Raw genomic sequence first — 12318 nt, forward strand, 5'->3', positions numbered from 1 at the left:
GATCTGCTTAAGATGCTGGATCTCATCTACATTTTCCGGATGTGTGAATAGTTAAATGTTTGATACAGGCTACATTACCATGATACAAGAAGCCCTTTATTGACCAAATGTGCATGGTTGATGCATCTGAGGATGCATACTACCTGGCTGGATCAGATGCTGAATCTGACTTTCTAAGATGATTGAAAAGGTTAAAGTTTTAGAGCAGGTTCATCCTACTACCAAAAGATGGATAATATAAAATTCATTGTTTTTATTTATTTGAATTAAAGTTTTAGAGCAAAATAAAGTAAATACATGAATAAGTTTTTTGTTGAACAAATTTGCTTCTGAGGATGCACACAGTGTTGCTTCGGATACTGGTTTTGACATGCATATCTTAGAAGAATGATTTATAAGTTAAACATTTTTAAGAAAGTCTTTTTTTAAAGCTTATCTAAAATTGCAGGGATCATGCATCAAAGGAAGGATACTCTCTTGTGTGTGAAATTACATATTTGAAAGAAATAAACTTTTTTAGCTCACCTCGACGGAGATCTACAACTTCCAGACTTGCTTCGGATGCTGGATTTGACCTACACTTTCCAGATGTGTGACCAGGTTAAAGTTTTTAGAGCAGCTCCATTCCGAAGTAGCTACCGTCACCATTCATATCTCTCTCTCTCTCTCTCCTTCTCTCTCTCTCCCTACCCGGACTAAACTTGCATGGATGATACATCTTGGGATGGACACTTCCAGACTTGCATCGGATACTGGATGTGACCTTCATTTTTCAGATGAGTGACAAGGTTAGTAGCAGGACTTTCCCAAGTAATTAGCGGCCTTATCCAGACCAAACTTGCATGGATGATGCATCTAAGGATGGACACTACCAGACTTGCTTCGGGTGCTGGATGTGACCTTCATTTTCCAAATAAGTGACCAGGTTAAAGTTATACGAGCAGGTTATTTCAAAGTAATTAAAAGCCTACCCGGACCAATTTTGCATGGATAATGCATCTAGCTATGGACACTACCAGACAGGCTTTGGATGCTGGATGTGACCTACATTTTCAGATGTGTGACGAGTTAAAGTTTTTTGAACAGGTCAATCCCCAATGAATTTAAAGACCTATTTAAACATAACTCGCTTGAAAATTGTTGACAAAATAAAAATTTTCTGTTTAAAATTATGATGTGAGATTTGCATTACCTTAACTCATTACATTCGTCGAGGTGAGCTTCGTTCTCTTTGATTACCTACGTTTCATATATTTGACACTTAGCTTCCAGATCGTCCATCTCAATTTCTGCATTGACTTACTGACGTGAACTAAAAGTGTTCTTCAACTTTACTTCGTAAGTAGAATTACAGAAAATAACTCATAGCAATGATACATTTTTTATTGTAGTGGACAAGGTGAAGGAGATGTCACTAATGAGATAACGGAAAGAGATTACTAGTTACATAACGAGATTCTAAGTAACGGTAGCAAAATATTTCAAAGTATCCAGATTTGATATACTTTGGAAGCAACATTCGCATATCTTGCACCAAGAGAGTGTGATTTTATCATACTGATTGTTGAATGCTATGCTGTGTGGAGCTTGCAAACCTGCATTGCTTACGAGTATGAGTTAAGACCATGAATAAGTGGAGATGCGCTGTGGAGCCCAGCAATCACAAAAGTTTCTTTAGATCTCGATAGTAATAGAAATTAAAATCGTCAGAATATTTGGTATTTTAAAATCCCATTAAAAAATTCAGAGTAATAATTATACCACGATAAGAGGCAATTTATTTGGATTGCTGTTGTTGCAGACATTAGACATTAGAAAGCGGAAATACATGTAGCAGATAGAAGCAAGTGTCATTCTTTTCAGAAAATACATGTTGATTAAAGATAATTTCTTTTGTTTTCATTGTATTTCTTATTACCTTTCACTCCCTAATTCTAGACATATTTTGTAGGCAATATATATATTTATATGAATTTTATCCATCTCCTAACCATTTATAGTTGTCTCTACAGGCAATAAGTTCACAGCAATCTAACAAATAAGTTTAATCAAGCAAGTTTATTACTTGTACATACGACTAGAAAGGGTTAGGAGATAAATTGCACCTATTTTGCATTATGGGATCTGTAGCGTTATGGTCAAAGACAAATACATATATAAAACCATAACGCTACAAATCTGCAGCTGATACAAAGAGTGCCTTTTAGTAACGGATGTGCATCGGCACTGAACAATGTTTCTAGGTCAAGGTCATAGCAGAATTATATTAAAAATCCTTCTTCTGGGCATATTTTTTCTCTCCTTGGCCTAATTAGGCTCATACTTAATCCACAAAGTGCTTTTGAGTAACAGGTGTGCAATGCAGTGGCGTTTAACCATGTTTCTAGGTGAAAAGTCAAGGTCATAGCAGAATTATTTGAAAAATCCTTGTTCGGAGTCAATCTTCTCTTTTGTTGGCCCAATCTGGCTCATACTTCACTAGCTGCTGGGCTGTAGCGTTGTGTAGCGAAAATTTTCTCCACTTCTTAGCATTGGTAAATGAACTACCTTTAACTCTCTTTCTAGTTTAGGCAGTTCGCATTTTCATTATTTTTACAGAACCTGAAGATTATTTTAAAGTTATGCAGGTTTGCTCATCTCGACGATGATGAGATGAGCCTATCCTATAACCCCCCCCCCTCCCCCCCAAACTTTGCATCGACATCTCGGCTAAAGGTTTAGGAGTTTTTGTATTTCTGGTTTTTTTTTTCAAAAATTAAATCAAGAGTAAAAAATTTCCCTCGCCCTAAACAGCAATTTAACCAATGAAATAATTGTAAATTTCTTTAAATGCGATTTCGACGAACACAAAACAGAGAGATTGTATAGTCTGAAGAATGTGAAATACTTTAACTCTGTTCAGCACTTGAAAGACGTTAATGACCAGATGTGAGCCAAATTTCATTTTGATCTGAATATTGCTTTTGTATATACATGTAAAAAGAAAGTTTGTGAACTTCTTGAGCACCCTTTGTGCATGTTTAAAAATTGTGTTCCACCATTTGATTACTTTATAATACATAATATAACATGTGAGCTACATTATGAAAAGGTGGGAAATAATAATGACAATTTTTTTAGCTCACCTGAGCTAAAAGCTCAAGTGGCTGATCATTTATTGTCCGTCGTTCGTCTGTAAATTCTCACATTTTCAACTTCTCAAGAACAACTTTGTAAATTTTAACAAAACTTGAAATCATTACTTTAAACATATTTTATTGAGTATAATTCAATCAGGATTGGGCAACAGGCAATGCCTATGTAAATTTTAACAAATTAAAGTAAATAATACATGAACATGATAATCAATAAAATTATAATGAAAAATAAAGATTCACAATCAAGTATTATTAATCAATAATATATCTCAAAAAACTTGAAATCATTCATAGGTAATGAGGAGTTTAAAATTATTAACATGAAGGTTTAAGTCCTCCTGCAAGGGAAGATAGTCAAGAAAAGGCAAAAAATAGGAAGGGATCATTAATTTTTTTAATCAAGAATCATCGAACCAGAGAAGCTGAAACTTATTTGGAAGCATTTTGGGGTATTGTAGAATCTAGATTGTTGAAATAATAACCCCCGGGAGTAGGCTGGGGCCAAAAATCCATGTTTAACAAAGAAATATATATTAGGAAAAATCTTGAAAAAACTTCTATCCAAGAACCAATTTGACCAGAAAATGAAACTTATGTGAAAGCATCCTGGGATTGTGTAGAATCTTGATTGTCAAAAACATGATCCCCAGGGGTAGGGAGGGGCCACAATAGGGAAAATACATTGAACTATATAGGAAAATTAAAAATCTTTTCAAAAACTACAAGGCCAGAAAAGCTGAAACTAATAATGAAGCATCCTTGGGTTATGTAGATTCTAACTTAAGGGGTTAGGGCGGATCCACAAGAGGGAAATATGGTATTTAAATACATCAACAAAGTTACTCAGGTGAGGGGTGTGGCCAATGGGCCTGTATTTTTTTTTTGCACAGGAAAAGAAATATTTCAAACTATTTTTATTATTAGGGCCCCGCAAGGATTTGCGGGTGCCCTATAGTAATCACTCTGTCTGTCTGTCTGTCCTTCTGTCACTCTTCCGTCCACAAATTTTCTGTTTTTTTCTAATAACCTTTTTTATGATTGCCCAATCAAGTTCAAATTTGGTATGGTAGTTTAGTAGGCAGAAATACATATTTTGATGCTAAGTGTGGTTCTCTATGTCTTCTGGTTTGGAGCTGGGGTGGTGGGGTAGATTCCTTAACTATGCATAAGAATGAATGGGCAACTTTTTTTATGGTTGCCCAATCAAGTTCAAATTTGGTAAGATAGTTCAGTAGGCAGAAAGACATATTTTGATGCTAAGTTTGTTTCTCTATGTCCCCTGGTTTGGAGCTGGGGTGGTGGGGTAGATTCCTTTACTTTACACAAGAATGCATTGGCAAAGAGAGATAACTGCTGAAGATGTTCCCATTGTAAACTGAATGCTGCTACGAGTCCCTTGGGATTAATTAGCTTTAGAAAATCCAGAGCATTATCTTTATCTGTCACATTGAGATGAATTACCGCAAATGAAGTTTGTTTTGAAGTTAAGTCAATTTGGAATGCTATGAACACTCTGAAATGTGGATTTAAATGTAAATTTTTATAATTTATGTTTGTTAAATAGTTATGATTTCATTGAATTCTAAAAACAAGAAATAGATTAAAGAAGATTTTTTGATTTATTTTTTTTACTTTATGTTAATTCAAGAAAATTATTAATTTTTAAGGTAGTTGTATAAAAACCCCATTCTATCATTAATACTGAAAAGTTCTTATTGTAACTTTAGAAGAAAATGATTAGAGAGGTACAATTAATCCCTTGGGATTAATTATCTAGCCTGCTGCAGAAAATTTAGTAGGCTTTTATTTATTTGTCACTTTAAAATTAATGAAAATCTTTGTCTGCAACTGCTCTTTGTTTGAAGTTATATTTGCATTCATTGAAGGCTGGCATTTTATATAAGATAAGCTTCATAATTGTGTAAATATATATTCAATGTTAAGTTTTTCTTTATTGCCTAATGTAAATACAAGGATATTATTTTCATGTGTTTGAATATTCAGGAATTATCTTAAAATTTTAAGAATACAGTTGCTTATTCTTCGTACATTTTTTAATCATTCCGTAAGCTGCACCCTTATAATTCTACCCCATGGCGGGGCCCTTGCTGACAGGTCAGTTTTCTAGTTATATTCAACGTATATGTGCGCGCGTACTTGTATGTCACAGATTTGAAAATCAAATTTCAACAACAATTAGTGATTCTAAATTATTAATTGCATTTTTAAACTTCCTTCAGAAAGCAACAGGAAAGGAAGAGAGTGTTCAATATCTTTGCAATTTTTTTAAAATAAAAATAATTTTTAATTTTTGAATTCTCCACCATAGGATTTTTATAAGAAAAAAAGACTTCTAATTTTAATTTTTTTTTATTTGTTACACACAATAAAAATAAATTATGGATTCATTTCTACATTTTCATGTCGATCTGGGTTACCATATTCGTTTCCTTGATCTCAGAATAATGATTTTCATTTGCCTGAGGTATGTCTCCTGTATCCTCACTAGGATGTCGAAAACTGCCTCGTCCTTTTGACTTTAGTGTCCGACAAATAACGTAAACGATGACGATAAAAATTAATGAACAAGAAACAACTAAAGCACTCAAAGAAACAATATTATTCTTTAAATGTCTTTCTCGTTTCCTGAATACTGTTGTCGATCCTGAGGAAGAATAAATACTCTGTGTTTCTCCGTTAGAATATGTTCCATTGGGTATGTCAGCTTCAGTAAAATAAAAAAAAAAAATCAAATATTTGACATTGTATTGTAATGTTGAGTAAATATTATTTTTATTATCAAACACGTTTCTACAATTGAAAATAATTCATCACTTAAAGTGTTTCTCATCTCTTTGTTTAAGTGGTGTTGAAAAAAAATTATAAGTTTTAATTGTGTGTATCGGCATGTTATGTTGAACGTGAATGTATGATATCTAGTCTCTCTCTCTCCCTCCCTCCCTCTTTTTCTCTCTGATGTACCAATTACAAGCATTGCTGTCGTTTATTCAGAAAGGAATATAATCTTCTTACCAGTCTGAGGCAAAGGACAGCCTATGGAAAAATTGCAGTTAGTCTGGTTACAGTTACAAATGTGTTGGCATCTAAAACCGTATTTAGGATACAGACAGGTCTTCTCGCAATTAAGTCCAACATATCCGTCCATGCATGCTGCATTTGGGTAAAAAAAGTTTTTTAAATCCATGATGCCTCCAAATGACAGATCATATCGTACGTAGAATATCTCAAAATATCTCAAACCCAAGGGAGAAGATTCAGGGATAAAAACTTATGTTGAAACTTCCCAAAGATACAACGTAGGTCTTGTCAGAGGCAATACACATGTACATGTAAAATATAAAACACCAAGGATTTCCCTTAAACATAAATGGTCAATTTAAGATAAATAATTTGCAAAAGTAGTTAAAACTTATTAAACTTAATAACATTTATTTTTTATTGAATGCCCTCTCGAGAATTTATCACTCATATATGCAGACGTCGCGCTACTTACCTGGAGGGAGCTGAAAATTTATACTAGACACTTAGGATCAACTAGCAGTGAAGGGGCTTTTTCGTGCCAACATCTACTTCAATACAGTACCTCTGATTATATGGTTTCGTTCAAAGGACCGGGGATTAACGCCCTGTAGTGGACTCGAAAACTTAACGTAGAGCTCAGTCCTTTGCTCAGTGACTCTAGAGAAGACGCCTAACAACTGCGCCAAGTTGGCGACTCAGTAAAATAGGTATATAAAAGGTCTTACTACAATGAATACAATTCTAAGGTATGAAAGCTCTAGCACGTTTTTTTTTTTCAATGTTATGGTCATGTTAAAGGTTGGTATAAGATTTGTTTTAGAAGGTCAAATGTTTTGGTACCCGAAGAAAGGTATTTTCACAAGGGATCAACATTAGAATTATATCAGGCATAACCACAACCAGAAAGAAGTTATTGGCAAGGTTAAAGTGTTTGCAGACAAATGTGATAATGTAGATGAATAAACAGAATAACCGAAAAAAACAGAAAGACAAGTATTTTCCTCCGAATATTAAATGAAAGGGTCACAAAAGCTTTCGTGTAAAGATTTCAATGAAAATAACATATCATAAGAGCAATTAAGAAAAATTGTAGAAAATACATAAGAATCACTTAATACTCACGAGAACATGTTTGTGATGTTTCATTCCAAGCATATCCCGAACAACAACCATGATTTCTTTAATTAAAATGATGATGCATAGCATTTATAAAAATTTTTCTTTTCTGGTATGATTTTTTTTTCTGAAGCTAAACTCCTTCATACTTTCAAAAAATAAATAAAAGTATACATATAGTTACGTATATTTCATGTTTATAAGCACTGTACATAAATATACACTAGTATTGATTAAATATGGTGTACAAGACATTTATATAATCATGACAGAAAATTCAACATCACAAAAATTCAAATGACATACCCATCACACCCCTGAGATGTACGAGGAATGAACAAGAATAAAATAAAATTCTGCAGTGTTGTAACGCCCTGTGTGTAAAAAAGCATTTCTTTTTATGAGTTTACATCCCTTATCCTGTTGGTTAACAGAATACGGAAGTTTTTAATTTGTTTGATTCTCATAACAAATGCCAGGATGTGAATATGAGTTACTTGGAAATAAAGTATATCAAACAGGAACCTGAAACTTAAATGTCGTGTAAATTAATTTTATTACATAAATCGGCAAAGATTTGCACTTGCATTCTCGTGTAATATTTTTTTTTTACATAATATATAATTATATGAAGAATGGGCTGAAGTAATATTACATTTACATGTATACGATTGTAAGCAGATTTTATAAATTTGTACTGAAAAACAAATGATGCATGTACTTGTATTGCTTGTTCAAACCTAATTTTAGTTCAGTCTGCGATCAGAAGAATACACTTGACAAACTTAATGTTCAAAAATAACGTTTGGAAATTGAACCTCCTTAAAGTATTCAATTTCAATTTTTAAAATACTCTTTGCGTTATAAATTCCCAGCACTGATCAGTTTATTTGATAGGCACAAACCAAGTGTTAATTTTATTTTAATATCTTACATTAAAATTTAGGAGACATTCGAATTATTTTTGGGGGGTTTGACGGGTTTAAAAGTACTTGTACATTAAAATCAGGGTAAGTGGAAACGTGACTTACTGATTTCCTTTTTCTATTCGCGTATACATTTTTATGCGGTCTAATTAAAATTTGTGATTTAAAAATAAGAAAAAAGTCCAATCAATTATATTTAACATACAAGTAGCATTAAAACATTTAGTTTGATGTTTGCTGTGAGAAACAAGATGTCTTTGTGAAACATTATGCGCCAGGTGGCAGCAAAGTTACAAAAAACCGATTTTAGCATATAAATCAGTCAAGGTCACAAGATCATATATTTAAATGTTATTTGTAGGAACTTTATTAGTGGAGTACGTACATGTATGCATACAAAACATGTAGTCTCTATCTCCTATAGTTAAAAAGTTATTGTGAAAGTTTGAAAATAGAAATTTTTAGTATCTAGGTCACTGTCAAGGTCACAAGGTCATTGACCTTGGTGTCATTTTAAAGAACTTTATTAGTGGAGCTAGGTTATGAAAAATGACGTGTGTATCTTCTATGGTTCAAAAGTTATGGCGAAAGTTCGAAAATAGCTATTTTTAGCATTAAGGTCACTGTCAAGGTCACAAAGTCATTGGCGTTTTATTTGTATGAGCTTTATTAGTTAAGTATGCATACCAAATACCAAATATGAAGTCTCTATCTCATATGGGTCGAAAGATAAATTTGAAAAAATGCTATTTTTAGCATGTAGGTCAAAGTCAAGGTCTTTAACCTTGGTGTCTTTTGAAAGAATTTTATAAGTGAAGTATACATACCAAATATAAAGTCTGTTTCTCTCAAGGGTCAAAAGTTATGGCGAAGGTTAAAGTTGACAACAGACAGACAAACAGATAAACAGACAGGACAATTACAATATACGCCTCGGATCTATCAATCCGGGTGCATAAAAATGATAAATAAATAAAATTTTCTTTTTTTGTTCTTCAGTCTTATGTTTGAAAGGTGTTTCAATGGAACTGGTCAACATTTTGAAGAAGAAATATTTGTTGCAATATGTCGCCTCCTGTCCCCCTCATAACATGCGCACAACTATAACATTTTATTGGGGGAAATTGGCTCTGTGGAAAATCCCTATCTATAACTACCACCAAGAGTTATAGAATTTTCCCCCGGAAATTCTCCAACAAATCACGAACGTCATCAAAAAATTATCCCACCAAAAACGCGTATCAAACCTGTGCAACTGAAATGAATTTTCGACTGAATGAAATAATTATTTAGACCACATCGATGTTTCGTCTTTTAAAGCATAAACACTGTACAATGTATGTTTCACAAATTTATGTTGGAAGGATACCAGAAGAAGTCTGAATAAATGTACAAAGTTTATTAATCTACACTACAACATTCCAGAACACATCTATTAAACATATACAATAAATTGTAACACAAAATACACGTTACTTGTGGCATAAGTAGTGGCAGACTCAGCCATTAATTCCAATAGCTAACAACCAGTTCAAGACAGCAGTCCAGTCGCAGGAGCCGGAAGAAAGGTACATCTCAATTGTACCAGTCAACTCGGTGTAACTAGTGAGTCTTGAGACTAGCCCTACTTCCAGTGGATCTCAACTCGGTGTAGCAGCTGTGGAAGGCTGTGAGAAACCAGTTACGGGCTACAAGAGCCGGAAGAGAACCATGAAAGGATGTTGATACCTTATTAACTCTGTGTAACTTCCTATGAAGTATTACATGTAGCATATATAGAAATCGTCGTGTTGCTTTGGATTTCTACATGGGGAAGTCACAAAAGCCGGAAAATAAGATTTTAGTGTCAAAATAAAACAGAATTTTGGGGGGGAAATAATATTAATTGTTACAGCATTCGTAAAATTTATGAAATGGTGGCCAAAAATCAGTTGAATAAATATAAATGTAAATACTTATGTACATTATAGATATGAGACTGAGTGCCCCAAAAATGATGCCAAATTGTGTATGATAAACCAGTAATATATATAAGGCTAACATTATAACATCTATAGGTAAAGCTACAAGCTTAATTGTTTATTACAAGTCTGTAGTGAGATAGGAAGTAGTGTGATCAGCCTATGAATCTACAGTACATACTAAGGAACGCTGAGCATCTCGTAACACAGATACTGGAGTTCTAATACATCTACAATAGGCATCGGAGGCCCATCTTCCAAATGTTTTAATAATATGGTCCTCCACATGGACAGAAGCTGCAGTCGTAGCCGCACCAATTCGGAAAGAATGTCCATTATACACATCCGCATCACAACCAACACAAGTTAACACATGCTTAAAAGCTTAAATAAATTCAACTCTTTTCAAAGGAGCACCATTTGATTTACAAACAATGAACTAGTCTTTGTGGAGAACATGACAAGTTTTACCTTGCCTTTAAATATTTACAACGTACAGCGAAAGGACAAATAATATTGTCTGTAGAAAAATGTTTAATGATGACTCCTTTCCTGAATGGGTCAGTTTTAGAAATTTTGAGTTGTAAATGTACAGTCATAATTCTCAAAGATAAATAAATCACTTATACAAAGATGCATAGAAGGATCAAATACTTCTCCACATTTCAAAAAGCCCAAAAATACAACAGTACATACAGTTTCTAACATCAAATTGTAAAATTGTATATCTGCCTTAAATAGAGACAAGCCCTTTTCAAAATGTCGAACGTGACTGGATACCTTAAACTGCGAGATGGTGATTGTACACGTTTAAAACCATTCATACATGTAATATAGCCTTAAGTCTACATAACTGAGTATTGTCAGGATATGCAATGTTATTTTGCAAACACATTTAACTCCACATGTACACAGATACAACTTGATAGTTAAGTAGATGAAGTTTGCTAACACAGTATGCTACGAATGAAATCAAGTAATCTTCAGATACAGCAACCTCATAAATACATGCATTTGTAATAATATTTGATAACAAAAGGAATTTTACATATACGTGAAAGGCTGTTTGGTATGTGCACCTAGTGCTCGGTGCCACTGCATTGGTCCATAACATTGTCACGGTGTCGTTGAGATCCATAACACTTCCCTCGGATGAGGAACACTGCATGGTTGATCTTGTGCTTGAGGAGCGAGGCTGCGGAATTTCGAAATCTGCAAACGTGATAGAGCATCTGCTATTAAATTTGTTCGACCCGGTACATGTACGGAAGAAAAAATGAAGTTATATATTGCTGCTTTTAGAGTAAGGCGTTTCATTAAGGGCTTAGCAACTGTTGCTATATTGTCACACATAAAAATGATCCTTTGTTTTTTCCATATTTCCCCCATAGAATTGAAGCAACAACTATAGGGTATATTTCATAGAAGGCTATGGATAAGCCATCTTCGTCTTGCATCCAGGTTTTTAATACGGGTAATAGTTCATCTGACCGAGATGAAGAAAACCATAGTCCTCTGAAGTATCCACTATATCCCAAGGTAGCTGAAGTATCTGTAAACAGATTAAGTTCTGATGATGTGATCTGCGACACATTGTAGAACAAATTAATACCATTCCAACCATTAGAAATGTTAGCCACATCCTTATGTCTTTCCTGCAGGCTGCATTAATTGTGATGTGATAGTGCAGTTCTTTGACTGTTGTAGACAGTCGGATGAGATGAGACACAAAGGATCTTCCCGGTGGTATTACTCTGCTTGCAAAATTAAGGTGGCCTAAAAACTGTAAGAGTTCCCTATTTGTGCAGCTTTTCCGTGAATAAAAAGAGGTAAGAAACTCCTTAATTCTGGACAGCTTGACACCTGGTAATCTGGCATCCATAGCTTCAGAATCTAGAATTATACCTAGGAATTCTAAACATGTTGTGGGGCCTTCAGTTTTATGCAGCGCCATGGGTATGTTGAGTGTTTTAAATATATGAAACAAAAGTTTCATATTAGTATCTCCGTCTTCCTCTGGACGTTTAAAAGTGATGAAATCGTCTAACAAGTGGCGTATATACTTTACACCATAGTTATTGGTGGCAATCCAACATACTGCTTGGGATAGATTGTCAAAGATTTTAGGGTTAGAAC

At 33.9% G+C, this 12318-nt stretch overlaps 2 protein-coding genes across 5 annotated transcripts in view; one reads left to right on the forward strand and one right to left on the reverse strand.

Annotated features, from left to right (window-relative positions):
• Window positions 1–1896, forward strand: part of LOC134250842 (uncharacterized) — a 30265-nt gene extending 28369 nt beyond the window's left edge. For both annotated transcript variants that reach the window (XM_062733179.1, XM_062733180.1), the window contains one exon: window positions 1392–1896. In XM_062733179.1, coding sequence (XP_062589163.1) covers window positions 1392–1443 — 52 coding nt within the window. In that variant the 3' untranslated portion in view covers window positions 1444–1896. The remainder of the gene's footprint in view (window positions 1–1391) is intronic.
• Window positions 1897–5488: 3592 nt separating this feature from the next.
• The window catches only part of LOC134250843 (uncharacterized), a 28255-nt gene continuing 21425 nt past the window's right edge, over window positions 5489–12318 (reverse strand). The window contains exons 1-4 of one of the 3 annotated variants that reach the window (XM_062733184.1): window positions 7602–7770; window positions 7302–7357; window positions 6171–6308; window positions 5489–5862 (exon numbers count right to left, since the gene is read on the reverse strand). In XM_062733184.1, coding sequence (XP_062589168.1) covers window positions 5549–5862; window positions 6171–6308; window positions 7302–7357; window positions 7602–7687 — 594 coding nt within the window. In that variant the 5' untranslated portion in view covers window positions 7688–7770 and the 3' untranslated portion in view covers window positions 5489–5548. Of the gene's footprint in view, window positions 5863–6170; window positions 6309–7301; window positions 7358–7601; window positions 7771–12318 lie in introns of those variants that run through there. The other 2 variants (XM_062733181.1, XM_062733183.1) reach the window with 2 other exon arrangements.

This window comes from Saccostrea cucullata, unplaced genomic scaffold (assembly GCF_032062105.1).
Source record: "Saccostrea cucullata isolate Sc308-1 unplaced genomic scaffold, CSIRO_AGI_Scuc_v1 ctg6050, whole genome shotgun sequence".
NCBI lineage: Eukaryota > Metazoa > Mollusca > Bivalvia > Ostreida > Ostreidae > Saccostrea > Saccostrea cuccullata.